The sequence below is a fragment of the Aptenodytes forsteri genome, unplaced genomic scaffold (genome assembly GCF_000699145.1).
Source record: "Aptenodytes forsteri isolate BGI_AS27 unplaced genomic scaffold, ASM69914v1 Scaffold125, whole genome shotgun sequence".
NCBI lineage: Eukaryota > Metazoa > Chordata > Aves > Sphenisciformes > Spheniscidae > Aptenodytes > Aptenodytes forsteri.
The window spans coordinates 4,331,104-4,353,697 of NW_008794447.1; the positions used below are offsets into that span (position 1 = coordinate 4,331,104).

The window sequence follows — 22,594 nt, forward strand, 5'->3', positions numbered from 1 at the left end:
TAACTACCTTCTATTATAATTTTCCAGATTATTTTGCACATACCTTGTAGTAGTTTCAAGATAATATTTTCACAAGGATTTTTTTGGGGAGACTACATGTTTGGAATACCAACTTACTAACATAAGTAATTTTTGTCAGTAGTAGTTGTGTTAAGAAGGAATTCAAATTTTAGATTCTATTTCATTAAATAGAATCTAAATCTATTTCATTAAATAGAATCTTCATTAAATTTGAGATTCTCAAGGCCATTTTTTCATTAAAGGACATTCATGCTAAATATATGAAAAATAAATCCTACTGAGTATTTAATGTCCCAAAGAATACAGTGCTTTACTTATATACGTATCTTGCTTTGTAGAAAACAATAAAAAAAAGTGAGTTTGTAGGAAAACCTACCGTAATGACTAAGGAAAGACAAATTATTTTATTATAGAATATAAATAGAATTGTAGTTGCCAAAAGCAAAGAAGATAAAACTATACCCTCATGTGATTAAGTTATCCGTTACAATCATTACTCCTTGCTTACACTGAAAATTCTTGTCCACAATTAGTACGGCTGTCCAGTCCCCAGAAGGTGGAGCTAGTTAGCAAATCTAAAAGAGGGATGGCATTGTTTCTTGAAAACAGAATATTTATGAATGGACAAGTATATTCTCACATTTGTCCTTTTATTTTAAAGCAAGCTTAGTGTGTTAAGATCAAAATAAGAGTTGTATCACACACTGAGGACTCAGAAAAGACAACTCTAGAAAAAAAAAATCTATATAGTTGCTCAATCTTTGGTCTGTTAAAATCACCATATATCACTTGTTATGCAGGATATCCTGTTGCAAATACTCCAGCAAGAATATAAATCAGGGTCATTCATTAACAATGCACAAAGCTCCAAATATCCATCAGAAGCACTTATTTATAGCAAATAGTGCAGCTTTTAACTTGCTCCTTGAAACGGAGAAGCACTGTGAAACTTAAGTTTATGAAACAAAAAAAAAAGCATTGTATTTTGAAGCTTACAAGTAAATTCAGTAGAATTTGGAAAATAAAATTGTCTTGTATGCAAAGGATAAATATGGAATATTAATGAAATTCATAAAGAGACATTAGTTGTAAAGGGAGCTTTAAAATCCTGGCCTAAATTCAGGTTTAGATTATCCCGATCTATCTTGCCACAACGCTGTTGACATGTGAGGATACCGCTTTGTTACGAGTCACTGCTTACATGTTCAAAAGAGTTTGGGAGAGGTGCAAGATGCCCTACAACTCCTCCTTCATGAGAAAACTGGCAGTCAGCTCAGAATCAGTTGTTGCTGTAAAAAAGATGCAGGGGTCCAACCATGGCTCAGGACCTCTACTCCTACAGAGACTGATGATAGCTTTGTAGAATCACTAAGGGAAGGGAATAGTACAAATTATTGCTTTTGTGTTTAACGCATTCAAGGACTTACACACATTTGACAGTTCAGGTGTCAAATTTCTTTTAAGTTAAAATTGCAAGATTTGCATCCCCAACACAGCGGAAAATCCTTTGAAAAAGACCGAAGAATTAACTGAATGAGTAAACATCTCAAAAAAGACATTGGGAGCAAGAACATAAGCAACGAGACTACGGGATGACTGTCAGGTCGCTCAAATGGCAAGGGCAGCCTGTCCTGTTTGGAATATTTAACATCCAAACAAAAGAGTCAAAGCCTACTGATGAAGCAAGGAAACTCAATTCAAAAATCATGCCAGTCAGCCTTTGGAAGGGAAACTAAAACAAGGCATAAAAGCCAAACACATTAAAATGCAAAATGGAAGGATGGAATTAAAAGAAGTACTATCACCACTATGCAGTTAGTGTAAGATTAAAACAAGAGTATGTGCAGCACAAGCACTGAGTAAATACTCCACCTTCCATTGCTAACAGAGAGTTGTGAAAGTTCGGTTTATGACAGGATTTGTCCTTTGGTTTCTGGAAAATGCCCTTCAGTCCCATGTTCTCTTAATCAACGTGCCTGCACAGGCAAATGACCTGCGAAGCATCCAACTAGTTATTTCTACATGCTAATACTCAAGTTGCAATATGACAAACTGCATGTTAAATTTGATAAAGTTTGGCAGAAAAGCAAGCTCCTGCTTTTTTCAAAATCAGACCCACTGAAGTGCTTATTAAAATGTGCTGGTAATCAAACAGGAAAAGCCCTAAGGCTTTGAAATAACAATCCTATCTCCTTTTGCCCTGGCAACAGAGAAAAAAAGCCAATTCTGTCACTGCTGTCTGCACCACCTAAAAATCAGTGGAAATCTTTGATGGCTTCAAGTCACCTCAAAATTTAAATGGTATGAAGTTAAAAACTAAATATGGAATTAAAAGCAGAAGAAAGCATAACGTCATCTTCTTAAAGAAACAAAGGGCCCTAGAAACGTAGGTAACGGCAGCTACCCACAACTTAGTTTTTCACTGTAGCTAATCACTTATTCCCTTTTTCCCTGAACATACAAATAATCTGTGATAGGCTTGAAATAATAGAGGTCAAACAACATAAACGAGGAGTTGTCTTGACATCACAAACCGAACGTTAGACAAACTCTAATGTCTTAATGAAAAAGGCAAGCAAAACAAACCAACCAATCCAAAACAGTAGTAACCACCTCAGAAACAGCTCGTGCAAACGGCATGAAATAATTAACCCACAGAGTCTCAATTTACTCACCTAGTATAGCAACATTCTTCTGAATCTTTTTTTTTTTTTAAGGGAGGTTTAAAAACTGACTTAGTAGAGTTCACGTATTCAACTTTGCGCCATAAAAATGTCAGCTTCCTACTTCTTCATCTTGCCACTCAGCTCTTGGAGCTCAGTTTAACTCCAGTATGAGGGCTAAGCTCTTTGAGAAAGGATGAGGTTTTATGCTCATAATTCTGCAGCATTTCTCAGAGGAACACCAAAACCTGCTTAAGTCTTCCTGGTATGTCTGCAGTTAATACAATAGCAGTTTTGGTGTCCAGAAGAACAATTCTAAATTCTTGAGATTTATTATTCCATTGTAATAATCTGAGATTTTCTATACTGTCACATGGAATAATAGTGAAAACGGAAACAATCTAATCATACATATACAAGTGTCCCAGCAGCTTTAGTAACAACGGAAGCAGAAAAACAGAAAAAGGCGGCAATGGCAATAACAGACATCAAGCTAAGGAACTCTAATATACTCAAAACATGGGAGTGATGGATAAACCTTCCTCTAGAAGTGTTGTGCAACCAAGTATTCTGATGTCTTGTTTAAAAAATAGTTTGTCGATTCAGTTAAGTAGTCTTCCTTTCCCTTACACATTTTTAAGCTTCCATCGATAGCCGAACTACTTAGAGAAAGTACTGCTGAAGGGGTTCTCTTATCTGCTGGGCTACGTATAGCTCAGTTAAGGACCCTATCAAAAAGAGAAGGATGATACAAAAGTGAGAGGGAAAAGAAAAAAAACAACATTGCATTGGGAGGGATGCACTGAAAGGATGCAGTGCCCACCCCTAGGGCACTGAAAGACAGAAAGGTTTAATGTAGACTTAGAGAGTCCCCATCAGGTATCATATTATTCAAGAAAAATTAACCCACATATGCCTGTAGCAATGTGGCTATGAACAGATGTTTTCCTTCATTCCAGCTAGGAAATATGCACCATTCCCCAGGTGCTCTTTGCTACCTATGCTGAAGGTTACCACTGGCCAATTCATCTGCCCAACAACACAATTTATATGATTCCATAATTCACTTCAGGCAAAATCCAGGTGCAATCACACTGCCAAATTACATCGTTTAGGATAACGGGGTGGATTTTGTATGTAGCAAATTAGGGAGTACTCACACAGAGCCAGCGGAGGAATGGCTGGGTGATAGTTCTGACGGTGTGGTACAAGGAGCAGAGGAAACAACAGCCTCTTTTAGCAGCACAGCTAAACATGGAGATCTGTCAGGGGCTGTGTAAGTGTAAGAGCAAACTACTGTGTTTCACTGGCACCTCTAATGCTGCAGGACAGGCTTTCACATTCTGACTCCCATGGAAAATGAAAAGGCAAAAATAAAAATAATTTCATGTTGTCAAGTAGTTCTCCAAGGCAAACCGGCCTAGAGTTAAAAGAATAAAAAAAACCCCAAACCCTCTCTTTTAAAATCCATCTACTCTTCCTGATTTATCCTGCAGAGAAATCATAATCCTGCAACTCATGAAACCATAGTATGTTACCTTGGTAACTGATAACTCAAATTCAGTCTTAAGAATACACTCAAAGGTCAGACTGCATGAAAAGTTAGGCTAAGGAGGGTATATTTCATGTTGAAAGGTAAGTACAAGAAAAAGGTGCCACCAATATTTCTGATTACAAAGGTTCCATACAATAAATATAAGCATGTTGGGAAAAAAAGAATAAGATCACATGATGTCAACACTGAGGTTGCAAATATAAATCTATCTTAGGAAGCTCTGAATATATGTTATGCCAACATCTATAGTTATAGGCATATGCTATTGCTTAAAATCATCAAATTATTGTCATAACATTTTCTACCATCTAAAATGAACATGTGTGCATTCTTTGACATTTTTTCATTGTTATGAAAATTTTCTAGCATGTATATGCTAGAAAAAAATTGTATTAAAACAGTCAGGTTTACTAATATAAGCAAACATTTCATCCCATACTTTAAGGCATACTTTTCAATGTTTTGGTCAAAACCACGGGTATTCCCCATTTTTCTTACAAACAGCAGCACAACTTTCCTTAGGATCAACTCCAGCGCTGAAGCAGTTTCAGACTCAAAGATCTATCTGTGCCCATACATTTGCAGTGTTAATGAAATACATTATGCTCAAATTATGGTATAATATATAATCGCAAGATATGGCAAGCTTTTCATGTACGTAATGTTTGTGAATTGTACGTAGCATAAAATTCTGTAATTTTAGAAACGTATCTATGGGTGTAAACACAGTATGATTTTATATCTAGGAAAAAGTTATGAACCCATACAACCAGGCTTCAAATATAAAATGGAGCAGAATTAAGGCAAAATTTTGTAACCCTAAGCTTAGACTCATAACCTCTATGTAGGTGCTTCATGGTGCATCCTCAGGGCTTCATGTCAAACTTAAGAGAGGGAGGTGCGGAGAAAAACAAACATATGAAACCACACTCTCATAGAGAAGTCAAGCATGAAAAATTCTGGCCCCAAAGGCAATGGTTTTGAAAACCATTAGGCAACCAACTTTGGCACACACTTGGATGGTTCTTCAGAAACCTCCATCTTTTAAGTAAGTCCTATGAAAGAAAGCAATTTTAAAATGTCTCAATTACTACATTGACTTTGAAAGTCCTGTAAGCTGTCAAAGGCACTGCATGATGTTTTCATGAAAATATCATTAGGAAATGTCTTCCTCAAAAAGCAGGACATGAAAACAAAGCGATCTGCCCCATAAATCTCCTGCAGTTTCCACGTGATGGGGTGTTGCAGAACACTCAACACAATTCAACAGAAGCACTGACTCTGCTCTCACAGAAGGGCACTTGTACTGATTCAAGAAAAATAGGGAAGGCCCTGAAATGAGGGAAAAAGAGAAGAATTTATTCCAGTGCCATAACATCTTGATATTTTGTGTGTCCTTGGCCTGTCAGCTCCAGAAGACAACTCCTCAGCTGAATGAAACACGTCTATAATTTTCTAAGCATTACAATTATCATTATTGCTTAGCAAGAGGTGCCTTTCATTCTATTTGATGACTGCTTATTATAGTACTTAAAAAGAAGTAACTTTTAAGTTCTTTTGGCTTTGTGAGCTAAAAGCTCTAAGGAATGTTTCATTTGCCCGTGTAGGGTGTGAGTCTGAATCAAAGCTAAGAGCACGCTTTTTTATAATTACAATGAGACTCAAATGGACTGGTTAAATACATTTCATGGCCTATACAGAATACCAGAGGACATGTTCAGGGGGTTGAAGAGAGTGAAGGAAAATCTGTAAACATTCATGTTGCTAAGCATGTCAGAAAGCATCCAAAAAGAATTATCCTAATCATGACTTTTTTCAGACGGGGGAGGGAGGGGGAAATCTGAAGTTTTGTTCCATAACCATGGAATACAGATAAAAACCAGTACATGTGTGTCTATGTATACACGCACAAATGCACTGCAGTAACTTGGGGGAAGTTTGGGTGAAAGCGTACTACTACTTTACCTGCAAAACATTTCTAATAGATATACTGGATTTCTGCTAACAATAGCAGAAAAGCTTGTTAGCACCAGGGCGAAGAGAAGGGAATTAGGTACAAGAACAAATATTCAAATTTTTTCTTTTGATCAAAATCAGTATGCTTGCGTTCACTTTCTAAAGATTCTTTCAAGTTGACAACTACACCTACCTCACTGTTGAATATTTGTACCTTCTTATCTGAAAAAGGTCTGAAAAATGTAGAAAGCTAACTGCGTTGATACTTTGCACCTGCAAGCCTTCACTAGAGAACAAAGATGGTATCATCTCTCCCTCTAACATTATAGGGATACTTGCCTGGTAGACAGAAACTCAAGAGAAGCAAACAGATAAGAAATACTCTGGTCTCTGGACTATTCATGCAAAAACAAGTCCAACACATCTGGCACTGAAAACAAGAATTCCAGGATGCCAGCACAAATCTCTCATACTGGTAAAAATGCTGATGTTGCAGCTGCATTAAAAATCAATACTATAACCAAAATCTGTCACACGAAACTCACCAGTACTACACAAATGATACACAGCTGAAAAAACAGTTTTAATTCTTGTTATGCAAGAAAGAAATTACAAATGAATTCTAATAACTTTAAAACCCTTGATATAAAATTTTGTCATTAAAATCGGGGGGGGGGGGGGGAAGGGAATGAAAAGGAATTATAAGAAAAAAACCACAAAATTATACAAAGCTCCACAAAATAAAGTGGTTGTGGGGTTTTTATTATTTTGTGGGTTTTTTTTTGTTTGTGTGTTTTTTCAGCTGAAGAGTGGCACAAGGGTTGGTTCTGATTTCCTTATCTTTGGACTACCACCATCATCACTAAGGAGCTGTTTCATTTGTTGCAACACACTTGCACATCAGAAAGTCTCGTCAGACTTATAAAGCAGATCTAATCTATGCTTAGAGAAAGCAACAAGGAATGTAGCCATAGGAGAGGATCAGAAGATTTGGTGACAAGCACCTGCTGTGGACAAAGTGTTCTTCACATCATCTCATGGAATCACTCTACTTAGCCTTCAGTATTGACACAGACTGACAACTGTATTCAGGGAAAAATTAGTTTTAGCAAATCGGAAAACAAAGATCAGTATATCTCTTCAGAAAAGTGGAAGGGTTTACAGGAGAATGACGCTGAAACAGAATGTTCACCTTTCCTTACAAGTTTCCTATGGGGTAAGACACGCTTCAATTTTTTTTCTCAGAATGGTATATTCAAGTAAAATCTAAAGTAAAATAAACTACATCAGCTTTCAAAGGAAAACATTGTGGTTTCAAAAGGTTTTCATTGTAGCACAAAAAATTGAGCACGGCAAGCAGTTTGAGCACACAATGGAGCTGTAATTTGATAAATAGCCTTCCATCATTCAAGGCTACAACTGTGCAAAACCTTGCTAGCAGCACTCTCATCAAAGATACTGTTGACTCTTCTCTGTATCATTTTTCTGTGACTTTTTCCATTTTTCCTTATTCTAGTCAATGATTTAAAAAAAAAAAAAAAAAAGTTGCTTACCACCTGTATGCAACACCTTGCAATCTGCTGCTGAAGGGTCATTTTCACCCTCTTTAATGTTGCTGATGTTGTCTTTTTCAAGCAGTCTGTCCACCATGGCAATAACGCAGTTTAAACTCTTTCCCACATTGGCCCACACCCTGTCCTGAAAAGAGCATAATTATCACTGCACATTACTGAAGAAGAAAAAAAAGAGACAATACTAACTTCTTATTAACACCTTAAAGTGGAGAGAGACGTGCAAATTACTAGAAATACTACCAGAAATATTAGGTGTCAGCATATTATCATTTTTCTCATTCTTCAGCCTACTACCAACTTAAGCCTTTTTCATGGAGTTTTTTCTTGCAGTGTAAATGACTGAACTGAAACTGTTCGGGTATTTTAGACACTGCAAAACACACGTGCTTCAAACTCTACATGAAAATGCATGCAAAGTTTCAGGTCCAATCACAAGGAACTGAGCCGTTCGTCTATTTGAAATAATACAGTAAGAGCGTAGACATTCAAAGCCTTGCCAAATCAAATCTTGTGTGCAACTGCCAGTTTTGCCATAGTACTTGACAACCTCTTTTTGATAATTTAACACACCCTCCATTTTATCACAACAGTTACTCTGTTAAAGCAAATGTAAAATTAAAGGACTAGAATGACAAACTTGCTATCATGCCATGTTTATTAGGTAACACAATTTCAATTTCGTTCTTCACCTCTCACGCAAACTGCAGCCACCACACTTAACTGAGTTTATAATATGAGAATTACAGAAGTAATAAAGTGATAGAAGAAATTCTGTACAAGCAGAGTACAAAAGAGATAATGTGGAGTGAAAGAAAGAGCTGTTACGGAACAGAGATATAGGAAGGGTCCTTCAGGTGCTGGATACTAGAGAAATTGAAGCTCTTGCACCTGCTTTTGTGGGGCTGAATAAGAAAAAGGAAAAAACCAAGCCGTACAAGAAATGAGGCTGCACACAGGGCTAGCAATCAGACTAAAAACAAAACGTAACAAACCCACAAAAACCCCCCATGTACGTGTTTTAATGCTGAGTCATTCTGAAACTAATGCAGACCAATCAGTTTGCCTGAGGGTTAAAAATGGGAAGATAATATCACTGCTTTTCTTTCTACTTTATGATATAATAGCCAGAAGCATTATGTATACGTCAGGCCTTCAGGCGTAAAAATAGAGTTGCAAAAGACAACAAGAGAAAAGGTTGAAGAAAACTGAAAACTCAGAGAAATGCCATAGTTCCATATAAATGGCAACACTTGGAAGTTGGGTGAAGGCAAAGTTAGAACTACTACTTAGGCAAACATTTAATCTAAGATTTATTTTTAATTACATGCCACACTCCTTGGGCCATTATCCTGACCAGAGGGATCTGATCTTTTCCTTCTCAGTTCCCTCCACTTGAGGGCACACCCTGTGCAAGCGGGCATCCTGCGCTGAGGGACGTGACGTGGGCCTGCAGACAGGGGCATGTCCTGGCTGAATCTGTACAGCAACACACATCCTCTCCTCCAGCTCCCCAAACCTGATTCCTGGAAAGATCTTGTAGGGCTGCCTTAAGGACAAGTGAGCGCCTAGTGTTACAGGTGGATGTAGAAACTATGGTTTGATCCTCTCCCTAGATAAACCTGTTCCTTGACCACGCTATGGAAAAGGTATTGTTGATTTACAAGAGGCAAGAAGCTGGTCACTCTCAAGCAGAACTGCATTTAATCCACAAACTATTTTATTTTTTTTTAAGTACTGCATGTACAATGCAACAAGTGGAAACATCTGCACCTGTACGCATGAAACAAACCATTAGACACATGACTATCTGATATTCACATGCATAGATACAATTTAAAGACAAAGACAGAGGACAGGTATAGAATCCTTAAAAAGTTTCATCCTGTATGTACCTCAAGCGTTCCTGAAAAACATTTAGAATATGGGTGAAATAATTGATTTCCACCACCCACAAGCATTATTTTTGGGAGAAGGATTCTATGAAGAGCAATGAAATACTGCAAATAGTAAAAATTCCGGCCCCAAATAGCTGCAAGTTTTACCAGAGAGTAGCAGGGAACTTCAGTCTTTCTATTTGCTGAAGTTGCTGAGGTATATGGACTCATGTTGCTCAGTGTGGTTGCAGCAACGTAATTCCCCTTTCCTTCCTCTGCTGGGGGACTTCAATCCCAACACAAAGAGTGTTAAGCTCTTAGTGAGCATCTGGAGTTATTGCACAAGCAACACAAATATGAGCCCTTGTTTTATTTTGGAAAGAACACTTTTCGCTTTTTAAACCAACTATCAACCCAGCATTGAGATGTCTATACAATATTCACACAAACATTCCCTGAGGGGTTAGAAGCAAATTTCATAAACATCTGTTGACAGAAAGCTCACTTCTGTTATCATATATCTGGTCTTTTTACATATGGGCAAATAAGACAGAGGGAGCAAGGGCCTCTCCCACAGCTCTTTTTCTCCACATAGGAGGTTCCTAGAATTAGAAGCTATCGTTATAGGCAGACAGAAAAAGTAGATGTGTCTACTGTTCGTTGTGACGTTATTCTGTCTGTGCCAAAGATGGGCACGTTTTTCCAAGAGGGTTGCTGAAATTCTGCAGTTTGGTAAGAACAATTCTCGAGTAAAAATGCAGTTTCCAATCAATGAAAATCAAGTGACTCCCTATTGTTCTCCTCGAGAAGAAATCCATCCATTTCACATTCTTTGTCATCCCTTACTATTCCCGTAATGTTTTCCTGTAGCCTAGCACACTTTCAACCCACCTTTCACCTTCTTAAGTCATCTATTTTCAATTTGCCTAAGAACTACCTTACAAGTGATCAGTTTGCAGCATGTGCCAGGTTGAAGGACAAAATACACCCACAGCCTCTCAAGTAAAGCATTCTTATAAGCCCTCTGTGTGAAGTGAGGGATCAGAAGAAAATAAGTCTGATTTCTTGACACACTGAAGTACTGAGACCCTAGATTCCTGAGCAGGATGCTTCTCCCCTGATACCAGTTTCCCCACCAGTTGCTGTGGAGCTAATTGGATGGTAAGTTTACTGCTGTGGTGTGAAAGAACAAGGTCTCTGGCTCCCTCTCATTACTGCTTCTTTAAGTTCAAAAGTCAAGCCAATGACAGGGAAAGTGGAAATCTGTAATAGAGCTTGACCCCGTTGGGACAAGGCAACAGCACATTGAAATCTTCTACTTCTTCCAAATTTCAGAAGCCATTTGGGACATTAAGGCATCCCGGCACATGTGGTTAGGTGTTACTAGTTAGAAATGGCCATGGTTGCACTTCTCTTGCCGTTTCTGCTGTGGCACTGGCAGGCACGCGTGCATACTCATAATGAGCTCCATGAAAAGCTAGGCCTTGGCATCACAGACAGCTGGGCACTTTTCTTAGGATATTTAAAAATGAACCTGTAAAATATATCTCTCTCATCCACGCAATTCAAAAAACGTAATTCATTTCCATCCGCTGTGCAAGTATCATGAAAAGCAATTCAACTCCCTCATTTCAGAGAGCAGGAGTGGAAACTATTTTCCTGTCATTGCATCTGACTGGATGTCTTCCTTCTAAGCACTGCCGGCCAGTGGAGTCCCAGAGGTTGTCTTTTTGTTTTTAAAGGATTCTCAGGCTTTCTAAATTCACTACAGAGCTCCTTGGTCATCTCTTGTCCTTCCATATACACCACTACTGTTGCACGCTTTACTTGTGCCAAGTACGACACAGTGACTGCATTCCCCCGTGCTCTGCAGATACCGTGTCTCCTTCATGTGGGTTGATAGCCATATATTACCTTAAGGTCCTTTTGAGGTATGCTCATAGGTAAAGCAAATATCTTCACTAAATGTGCATGAGCAGCACCCTCTTGTGATGTGACAGTGCTTTGGCATAGAATGTATCATACACAGGTCAGTATTTCAGACCTGTGTCTGAGTACCATGTCAGTGTTTGTACAAAACTTATTGGAAATGCCATTTTATCTGTTCTGTGTAGCTCCAACCACATTAAGTAGTCAGTCAGAAATGCAGAGCACAAACAGCTCCAAGTGGCAATGTGCCCACCTTTTCTTGTATTATACATGACAACATGCTTTGTTCCCTCTTGCAGGAAGGTTCTAGGATAGCAGAAACAGCTGGCAAGAGAAGAGAATATCTACCCAGAGGCAATCTAAACTCTCAAGTTAAATATTTTTCCTTTAACAGTAATGCTTTACTACTGCCTACGTGTAGTGCACCAATATAAATAGCTCAATCCATACTGCTGTCAGCAACTCTGGGATGAATATTTGTACTTGGTATCAAAGAAGAGAGGTGCGACACAGTATTGCTATTAAGAAGGCGGCTTTTTGGAAAACACTGGTCACTCAGTGAAAGGGCGCCCTGCACAGTTAAGAAATTGGGAGTTATTCCTTAAAGGTAAATTTGGATGCCAGGGAAGAGGGTGGATCCACCTAGTTTTTAAACACTGCCTTGAATTCACTTTAGTGATGGTCGTAAGGTAATGCAGTCATTGGAAGTGGATGGAACAGGGTCAGCTTAAAGAGTTGTTGGGCGTCACTGATTTAGATTTTGGACAAAACTAAAATTGAAATTCCAATTGTAAAATGCAACTGTGGTGCTTGATAATGGGGGGGGGAAACGAACAAAGGAGGATATAGTACTGTGCATACAAAGCAATGTATCTCAAAGTTTTTTTCCTTTACAGTTGACTTTCAGAGTAGATTAGGCATTTTTTCAAATTTTACATGCATTTATTCTTCCTCTTTTCATCATGCTAATGACAATTTGATCATTAAAACTCACCTTATTCATTACCTCCACCGACAGGAAGAACTGAAAAATAACGGAAGCCTAATCTTTCAAATTTAGAAAAAAACAAAATTTCTCTAAGATTTATACTGTCTCAAGTTTCACAGTGACTGACTCAGTTTAACTCAGAAAATACTTAAAGATACACTTAATTTTAATCAAGCAGGTAATCCTACTAATTCAGCAGAAAAATAGATACACTTTAAACTAATGTGCTTATATGTTTTAATAGATGAGGACCAAGCACCTGGCAGAAATAAATTAAAAAAAAAAAAATCAATAATGGAATACAGTAAAGCTAGCTTCTCTGCAGAGACAGAAGTACTAAATTAAAATACAACTTGCACAAAAATGCTATTTTTCCAATGCAAAATTTCTCCCTTTTATCAAATCTATTGTGATATTTATTTTTACGAATGTTTCAACAGCTGGAAACAAACATTTTGGCTTTCATTTCAAGGAAAGAAGAATCATTCTAGCCCCTCAGGTTGTTGAGAAAACATGAAAAAGTTAATACAAGGCTCTAAAACCAGAAGACAAATAAAAGAATGAGTTAGTTATTGTTTAAATCTCATGACTACTTAATGCATGGGGTTGGAGATAACTGTATTTTCTCTAGAAGAAATATATTCTTCTTCCCTTATTTGTGGTATGGATAAAAATTACAGTTCAGGTGTAAGTACTGTAGCTCACACAGGTTATTAATTATTTACAATAGAGTTTAATATGCTGGCATCCTTTACATTTATGAGAATACAGTGATGAACTGAAAGTATGAGCCTTAACTGAATAAAAATAGCTTGAGTTCAGGGTGCACTACAAAGAAGCAGTTCTATTATGAACACATCCACCAAAATAATTAATTTACAAAATCTCAGCCATATAAATAATACAAATCTTTGAAAGATATGCTAAGAATGTTAAAATCTAAAAGCCACGTTTAATTCTTTTATGCAATTTCAGACAACCTCTAAGAACAGAGTCTGAGGGAAACAGCTCTGTTTTGCTAAGGGTTAATTCATGTGTATTTAAACTATTTATATTCAGCCTTGGGAGAAAAGAATTTTCCCTCATAATAGCGTATGCTGTTCCAGTCTCCTTAAATCTGCCTAACCAGCAAAAAGAACTCAAGTAAGAGCAAAGAAAGACTATTTTCCTGTCTGGGCAAGAAGATAGTTCACCATCCTCACTGTTACATGCGCAACCAAGCAGTCACACAGAAGCACATTGTACTTCGGAAAATTCTTTCAAGTTAGTTTCAAAATATACAATGCATCTGAAAAATATTATTTCACAGTTTTGCACTCCTTCCCCCGCCCCCCCAATAACGTGTGACAAGGACACTTAGGGCTTGTATTTGTTTATGCTGATTTGTAGGGTTTAGGATTGAATACCAACCAAGAGTTTCTGACTACTTACCCACTCTTCCTCATCATACTCAGAATGATGGGGTATAGAGTCCTGTCTTTTAATCTGAGAAGGATGATCCTGATGCTGTAAATCACCCCCCTCTTCCGCACTGTTTCTAGGCACAGCTGGTTGCTTGAGGACACAGCCAGGCCGGGCTGTGTATAGTGCTAAAAGGGCACTTCTGACCAGCTGATCCTTAAATGCATGCACAAATAACTCTGTCTGGAAAAAACAAATAAATGAATGAAAAGGTTAGACCACAGAATGCAATACTGCAACATAGCTATTATAACACTGAATTACCCTTAGGCAGAGTGGATATTTGTTTCAGACCAGCCTGAGAGGCAGAAAACAAAGTAGACCAACAAACAATGAGGAAAAATTCAAGGGTTTTGGGGACATCGTCACATTCTACAATCCCATTGTTCTAAGGATTAACACAAAAGTACAGTATCTGTCATAGAGATCATCATCTTTTCACACAATCCTATTTTATTCGAGTTCCAAATTTTGCCTGCAGAGACGAGCCTCTACAAGAACCAGTTCCAAGAGTAACCAACCACTGCTTAATAATTTCCAAATAAGTGTCAGATAAAACGTGATTAACAAATTTAAGGATCTTATTAAATAAAACCACACCACTCTGCACTGAGATTGCAGTATCTGCAAAAGCAGTGTTTCCACACATAAACTTTGGTACATGTAGGTATCAACCCAGATATCAGGGCAGGTGATGACATCTGATTTCTAGCTTTATTTTATTTATTTTTAAAGAAAGGAAACCTTGAAGTAGTGTTTCCAGGCTCTCTGAAGATGTTATTCAATCACTGTATCATTTTTCTAAATCCTTCTTGTTGACTGTGACAGCTGGAAGTTTACCCTATTTTTAAAAACTTCCAACCCTCTCTGCATTAATTTATCTCCCTTTCACCCCAACAAGAAAAGGAAAACGCTTTCTGCATACGGTCTTTAGCATCTCTAGACTCTGTCTCCACGTAACAGCGCTTGCTGTTGCCACCACTCTGCCACGCATGTCCATCTCCTGCTGTCCCACACAACATGTGGCCCTACCTCCGCTACTCCTCTCTCTTAGGAGGCTGGCCTATCCGCTCCCTCAGCTGACACAACTTACTGAACAGGAGAGGGTGAGGTGCAAGCACATGTTCCCTTTCACTACAGGGCGGTAACCACTAGCAAAGCCACAGTGAGAGACAGCTGGGAAGAGTCACAATTTTGGTTACTTCAACAGCATTCAACAAGGTTCTTCTGTCAGAGCGGGGAGAGCATGCACCCTGTCGCTGTACCACATCCCACCCAGGCTGCTATAGCTCCTCTCCCCAGTCAGATCCAGAGGCCCTGGATCACAGGTGATGACAAAACACCGTTTCGCATTTCTTTCAAAGCACAATTACCTGAATTTATTTATCCCAGGTCAGTGGGATTTAGCTGCCTTCCTATTTACCCAGAACATAGTGGATTGGCATGTGCAGATTCAGATGCTGAACTGCCTTTGTGCACACAATCGCAATTAAACAGGCATGCGGAAAAGTATGTAGATAAGAGTCAGAGCAACCAGCCTGAACAAGCAAGTCACACAAAGCTAGGAAATGCTAGAAATAAAGGTTGCCCAGCCAAGCTTCATTCAGCCCTTCCATGCTTCTTATGCAAAATCTGGAGAAGTAGCAAAAAACCCCTAACCAAACAAGTTTCAAGTGTCAGCATCTATCTTCCTGGAAATCTTCCTCCCAGTTTCTGCACTTCTTACTTCTATTCTTAACCCATCCCTTTTTGCTAGTTCTTGCTCCCCTTTTGTATGCCCCTACTCAACTTAGTCTTCTTGCTTTCCTGCCTTAATGACCCCTCAAAAGTTTACTGACATTTAGACCACAGTGCTCTAAATAATGGATGGATTTCCTAAAGCTCCAGCTACTGGGTTAGGCACCTGCTTGAGAAGTTTCTGCTTTTTACCATTTTCACTATGTTTAGGAAAAAGGTATTTTTGATCCTTAATGGTTGCACATAGAAAGGCTGAAAATTTGCTGCAAATAAAACTCAAAAGTCTTAAAGATAAGAACCTTAGGGATATCTAAGCTGTGATTTTTTTTAAACCAACATCAGGACTTCTTCAGATCTGATTTGGGATTCTTTAGTGGTTAGGCTTGGCAACAGTATTCATCTCCCTGGCAATTTTACGAGACCCATTCTATCTCCTCCTTACTAGCTTGGTGCCTGAGGGAAAGGGTGCTTAAACAGAGACAGTTTTCTTATATGTAGCCCTTCAGGACTGCCTCATGGCAGGACAATTTCAGTTTTCTACATTTCCAGCCTCCACATGGTGCATGCTCAGAGGATACATAATCTTTGGGGAATACCGCTACTAAACCCTACCAATCTTCTATAAAGAAGAGGCAAAGTGAGACTTGTGAAGTTGTCTTTTCTTGCACGGTAACAGCAGAGCTCCTCTTCAAGACTCTCCTACAGTTCCGTATCAAGAGAGTCCAAACTACTTTACTTGTCTGTGCTTAGAAATGACATCATCATGGTTTTGCTGAGGTTTCGTACCTCCCCTCCCCCTCAAAGTCTGCCTGAGATCATTTCAGGTCTCTGCATCAGGCATGGTAGGCTCAAAAAAGCTTTAAATTTCAGAAAATTGTAAGTATTGGACAGCCTGAAGTAAGGAATGCCCACTATGACTGAAATATATATTAGGTAACTATATGAAAAGTATAAGTAATTTTCTTTAATATAAATATTTTATAGGGAAAATTCATTTTAAAAAGCAAACTGGCATGGAAGCGAACCTCAATTTTTTCATATAGAGACTAAAATGCTTCTGTAATTAAATTCCATTCAAGGATTCCATTGGTTTAACAACAATCTACATTTTAACTACATTTTTTTACAGCTCAGTACAGCTAAACTTGCAGAACATCACTTTATAAAATTGTATTGAAATCACAAAACAAGTCTATACAAAGAAATGAAAACTCTGCAAATTCTTTTAGATACTTGACTAAAGAATATTTCTGCAAACAAAGATAGGCATAGCTGGAAAATGAATTTATCAAGCCTTCTGCAAGCTGCAAATGCTGATATACTTGTCGACAGCTAAAGGCTTCCTTAATCAATTAACAGAAAGTGTTGATAAAAGGTTAGTCTCAGGAAAACACTACAGTAAATTGCAAATCATATATGAAGAAGTAAAACCATGCTTAATATGAGAAAAAAAGCTCAATTTAAGAAGCAGCAGTGGAATTATTTGATTTAATTTTCCACTTTCGATGCATGCAGCCAGTCCTTCCATTTCTAACATAAAAACTTAACTGTAATTGACATTACTGATAGCTCAGATACTCACTGCTACCGAATGTTTTTAGAAAAAATATTCTATATATGAAGCTTAACATTATCTTAAAATAAAAAGTTATTTGCTTTTTAAGAAACTCGAGGTATTTAATCACCAGGCAAATCATTTTTACGACTTCTTCAAACAGCTGTTTGATTTCTAAATTTCTATCAAGTTGAAATGTAAGAGAACACTTCTTTTTTATATGTAAAAAGTATACAAAAAGTGGGAGAGCAGAAGCAGGTCATATGCCTCAAGAATACAGGTAGGCATCGTGTAATTCTATCCAGAAGAGCATGCCAACCTATCTTAAATATAACCAGGGACACACTGTCAGTCTTGGTTCTCCCATACTGCACCAGATTATATAGATAGGTCATTTTAGGATATTGAGATGATCCTTTGTATTAACCATGAGGGATCTAATTGCAACACCGTGTGGGTTCACTCAATTTGGGTTTTAGAAACTTAGTATTGCCCTTCCCTGAAGTTGTTCCTTGGTCTTTCCTTTCCTCCCCAACTCTCTTCCCTTCTTCACAAGCAGCTGTCCCTCCACACTAGCTTCCTCAGCAATGGTCCCACCCTCTTTCTCCATTATTGTCTTCTCCTCGGAATAAATTTGGGAACAGATAGAGAAGCAGGTATTCAACCATTCATGCAGCAGTTGTTCAGACAACTGGATTAATCTCTTTCAAGAAAAAGATGGAGGCTAGATAGAAACTATGGGCTGCCAGGTGGACTACATCGGGTGAGACTCCTGCTTCCACTTCTGGGAACCTGTGCTCATACACTAACCAGCAATTTAATCCTGGCGTAAATTTGGGAACAGTTAGAGAAGCAGGTATTCAACCATTCATGCAGCAGTTGTTCAGACAACTGGATTAATCTCTTTCAAGAAAAAGATGGAGGCTAGATAGAAACTATGGGCTGCCAGGTGGACTACATCGGGTGAGACTCCTGCTTCCACTTCTGGGAACCTGTGCTCATACACTAACCAGCAATTTAATCCTGGCCCTGAAAAGTTCACATGAACATATACAACTAAATCACCAGCTACAAATTTAAAACATCTGTGACTTTTCCAAACTGAACAGATTGTCTTTTTTGGCCTCTTTCTGTAGGCAGTCTCTCCAATAGGCCATGGTTCAAAGAGTGGGTTAGTATCACAGCTGCCTGCAGCCACTCTGAAATTGTCCACTCCTCCTGCCCAGACAGGCAAAGGTGGGAAGGGCAAGGCAAATGGCTACAGCTAACATACAAATTCCTTGAATCTTCAGAACAAACACTTTTTTGTTGATCTGCTTTACTTGCGCATGCATATTTCTTTGAACTGCTAACAGAACAGCTCCACTTCTATGTGCAGCTAAAACGGCCTCTTTCAGTACTACGTGGAAAGGTAAACTATAACTGCCGCAAGAAAACCCCTAAATTCCTCCCTTTCATTTCCAGGCTGAATTCTACTTTCCTATATATCCCTGACATTCACAGCCACTCCGATGTTCTCCGAGTTACTGTGGATTTACACATCTGTAACCGAGAGCAACGCTTATCTCCCCCGTGGCTCCAATGCAATGCCTTCACAGTATGTGGCTGAGCTTAATATTCGGATTTGAAACTCTCCCATTGAACGATGTACTGCTGGGATAATAGTGCTCAACAGACCACTGGGGTTGCCACTTCCCAATAGCTGAAGATATATGGAAATGGTTATTGATTGTGTTATTAAGCCATATTGAGATCACATTACAGAAGGTATGGCCCATGAAGCAATGGGAAGCATTTTTCAACCCCCGTGGTCATAGCTATAGTGCTTAATATTTTTATAGGATAACATACGCTTAAAAGTACTTCAGACTTCAGCTAATCTCTGCTATCATTCTGTGAGACAGGTGGAAAATACTATCTTCCTTAATTTAGAGCTAAAGAAACTAAGATGAGGAAGAGCCTACAGCTACAGAGGAATGTAATAGGAGAAAGAGGATTAAAATTTGAGACCTCCTGGCACCAACTTCCTAGCTTCTCCTTCCAGACTGCATCACCATTTCTGATCATGCTATTATTCTAAACCTTACACACAAACCTGGCTTGAACTACCTCCCACAAGCAGTAGTTTGAAGCATCACAGAAAGAGAAATAAAATAACCGTTTATCGTACCACAAAATTATTTACAATAATTTATTCTTGATAAACCCCAGTATGTGGCCACTAGAGGATAATAAAGACACATGAAATTAAATTAATTATACTTTCAAATAAAGACAAACTTTATAGATTTCATTAATTTTCTACATGGAAAGGCTACAGAAATGCTAAATAATATTCTTTTTCTGATAGCAACATTTTGAAGCTTATTTTAGCAGAGCTTATTTAACATTTCCTGATGCTATGAAAGTCAATTTATGCAGAAAAAAACCCAGCAGTTAGAGACTTGGTTATTCCATTTTCCATTGCAATGAAGATTTGAATCTTACTTTTTCTGAAAGCATCTTTAAAGAATTCTTCAAGCTGTCTGGAGAATGCTGGCTTGCAGAATTAAGCAGCAGGTCTGCATGGCTTGATATGAGAGGTTGTAGATGATTGATGTTGCTGAGAACTTCTTTTGCCTTGGCTGTGTTTTCAGGTGAATAGTAAATACACTGGTATCCAGTACTGTAATAACAGAGAGAGAGTCACATAATGTCAAAATAATTTCTGCTGTTAATAACAATGCTTAATGTGTTAAAAATCTTACCACTAATTTTGCAAAAAATGACAGATACCTGAACTTCAGTGATATCATTGAAATGCTCCTTCCTTTAAGGGTAAAAACAAATCCTTGCTTGAACAGTAGAGGACAACGGACTGCCCACCACCAAATGCTCCAAGCAGTACTGTTCAACCTAACCATCCCCTTGAGTGATTGATCTTAACATAAGAAAAACAGATGTTTATTTATTTATTTTTTAAAAATGTAATTCTGGAGAAATGAAAGGTTTGACCAAGTCAGGTAACAATCACAAAGAGCATAAGGCTCCTTATTTTTCCAGCTGAACTCCCCATCACATTATTAACGACCTTACTAAGTCTTTCAAAATGAGTCATTAATGTTTAATTGATCAGTGGCCCACACTGTTCTGATTAGCATCAGTGATGTCTAGGAAGTGGTGATAACCAGAGGTATTTCCAATAAAAACCATGTGTCTAATTTGCAAGAAAAGAGACAGAAATGGGGTGTGGGAGTTAATTACCACAAATACACGCAAATGTATACTGCAAACTTCCTACTTTCCTTTTAACTGTTCACAAACTACTGCAATTCTTCTGCATGACTTCTTTTTCTATGCCTTGTTTTTTTCCCCAACACTTACTAATTACGCAATATCCTTTTATACCATTATTCCAAAATACCATTTTAGACAGCATGCACACACCTACTTGGTTCTTCGCTGCAGTATACATCTCCCCACCTAAAACTCTTACACATAATCCTTCCCTTTATAATGCCCTGCTTCAGTCTTTCAGGGAAACTAACCAAAATCTTCTGCAGCTTCAGATTAACCGGTAATGTTAACACAGGAAAACACGTAACCACGCAACTCCTGGAACATTACCAATGCCAAGAGCAATGTACATACTACTCCCCAGTTGCTTCTGTATGTCTCTCCCTTCTTTCCTCTTGTGTCTTTTCATCATACCTCCTTCAGTCTCTTCCACCCTTTCCCCACTGATTTAATTTCTTTCTTAATTTCACATATCAAGACCTGAATTTTGACATTCCTGCAATCCTTTGAACTTCATGCGTTGCTTTTCATTTCAGTCTTTTTCCAGATCTCTTCACTCCCCCTTTTCCCCTTTGTGTCTTTTAGTGTCCCTTACAGTTTCTCATTAGTTTTCTACAAATTAGAAATTAAATTTAATTCAAGAAAGGACATACGCAACGCACATTCAGAAGTCCAAATGAAGTCACTTCCATAAAACTCAAAAGGCTTAAGTCTTTTGGCAAATAAGGATAGATTCAAGCAGTCTTAAAATTAAGCCTCTTGTTTAGATACTTTGCTGAGTTACAGTCCCAAACTCCACAATACCAAATTCCATAATCCCCTATCCTATTTTTCTGTCTTTCACCAATGTCTCCATTTTTAGATACAATTCTTTGTAGAGCCAGTCAGGATGAATGGCATCTGAGCCAGCAAAGCTTTGCCGTGATCAGTCATGCTACCAGCCACACCAAAATCGCTACGCGTCTCCAACTCGCAGTCCACTACATGAGTTGCCAGACGCTGAGTGCAGAGGTCAGAGTTCTGAACATTTCAACAAAATGAATTGTATAAACTGTCTCTCCTAATGAATTGGGAAAAAAAAAAAACCCTGCCCCTCTGAGAAATGAGGAAACGGCCACAGCTGTTACCTTCAAGGCGGCAACACTGTTAGTGAAATGAACTTCCAAAGTTAGATCTATGTCTACCATTCCCTGCAACTCTCAAGCTGTCAGACTCCGTGGGCAGGGCAGGGACAAAGAGTAATAGTCTATGCCAATTGTAGTGAAGGCATAGTCTTAAAAGTCTTGATACCTCACAGCGCTGAATAATCTTCTCTAATTCCCCTTCAGGCTTCTCCCTCCCTTTATCAAACAGCCTTTTTGCAGGCTGAATCTGGCTAACACTGTTATCAACCTCACCATGCACATACTCCTTTCTGGCATTCCCCTCAGCCTTTAATTCCCAGATCATTTTCACTGATCTCCCACAGCTCTAAGCTTCAGTGAATATTGCAGCAGAAAAGCTACAGACAACGGTATAAGAAAAGGAAGAGGGAAGAGATATGCTAAACCTGTGGGTAGTTCTCATTCTAATAAAGTCAATGATAGCTTTTAAATAAAGGAAACAGTGAAGAGAGAATGACTCTTTCTTCAGAATGAAGTGTTCTATCAGGCCTCATTATTTGGTTAATTTTAACATTTCCTGAATGCCAGAAAGCATGAGATGACTCCAAATATTCAGTTTCTTTCAGAATTTGAGGGCACCTTCCCCTCTCCCCGCAGGAAAGTGAGTAACTATTTTTCAGAAACATGTTTGGGAGTATCTGAAGTTTCTACTTGTTGTGTCTCGACACTGTTGCATCTAAGATTAGCCCAAGATTTTCTGTGGCCTTACCGTTCATGAAAAGACATTACTACTTCCAATTATCTGAAATTAGTTTCCTTATGAATAACTATTTTTAGAGCTTGCTGCTACATATAGCTATCGTATATAGGTAGTATACCTATACCTATACCAATTGAACATA

General features: G+C 38.3%; 1 protein-coding gene across 1 annotated transcript in view; it reads right to left on the reverse strand.

Moving 5' to 3' along the window:
- INPP4B (inositol polyphosphate-4-phosphatase type II B) overlaps nucleotides 1-22,594 on the reverse strand; it is a 333,068-nt gene that overhangs the window by 54,341 nt on the left and 256,133 nt on the right. Inside the window, exons 17-19 of the mRNA XM_009290320.2 lie at nucleotides 19,801-19,978; nucleotides 13,992-14,204; nucleotides 7,749-7,893 (exon numbers count right to left, since the gene is read on the reverse strand). Coding sequence (XP_009288595.1) covers nucleotides 7,749-7,893; nucleotides 13,992-14,204; nucleotides 19,801-19,978 — 536 coding nt within the window. The remainder of the gene's footprint in view (nucleotides 1-7,748; nucleotides 7,894-13,991; nucleotides 14,205-19,800; nucleotides 19,979-22,594) is intronic.